Source organism: Nanorana parkeri, unplaced genomic scaffold (assembly GCF_000935625.1).
Source record: "Nanorana parkeri isolate BGI_ZX_2015 unplaced genomic scaffold, ASM93562v1 scaffold2482, whole genome shotgun sequence".
NCBI lineage: Eukaryota > Metazoa > Chordata > Amphibia > Anura > Dicroglossidae > Nanorana > Nanorana parkeri.
The window spans coordinates 58,006-58,267 of NW_017308750.1; the positions used below are offsets into that span (position 1 = coordinate 58,006).

At 56.9% G+C, this 262-nt stretch overlaps 1 protein-coding gene across 1 annotated transcript in view; it reads right to left on the bottom strand.

Annotated features, from left to right (window-relative positions):
- Window positions 1-262, bottom strand: part of VPS45 (vacuolar protein sorting 45 homolog) — a 19,915-nt gene that overhangs the window by 15,986 nt on the left and 3,667 nt on the right. The window contains 1 exon segment of the mRNA XM_018573670.1: window positions 108-257. Within this exon segment, the coding sequence (XP_018429172.1) occupies window positions 108-257 (150 nt within the window).

The window sequence follows — 262 nt, forward strand, 5'->3', positions numbered from 1 at the left end:
ACCTCCTCTGCCCCGCCTGCCATCATCTCAGTGACATTTTTGGACCAGTCCTTGGTTTGCAGGATGTTTGTCGGTTCTCAGGTAGAGAGCCGGCATCCTCCACCCACCTTCACACCCTCGGCCAGCCTCTTAGCCATGTCTGAGGAGAGCTGATACCGGATCATGGGGCACTTCTTCAGGGACAGGAGCAGCGCGGTGAGGCCTTGGGTTGCTCTGGACAGTTGGAAGGGATCCCAGTTCCGGCCCTGAAATACAACAACAA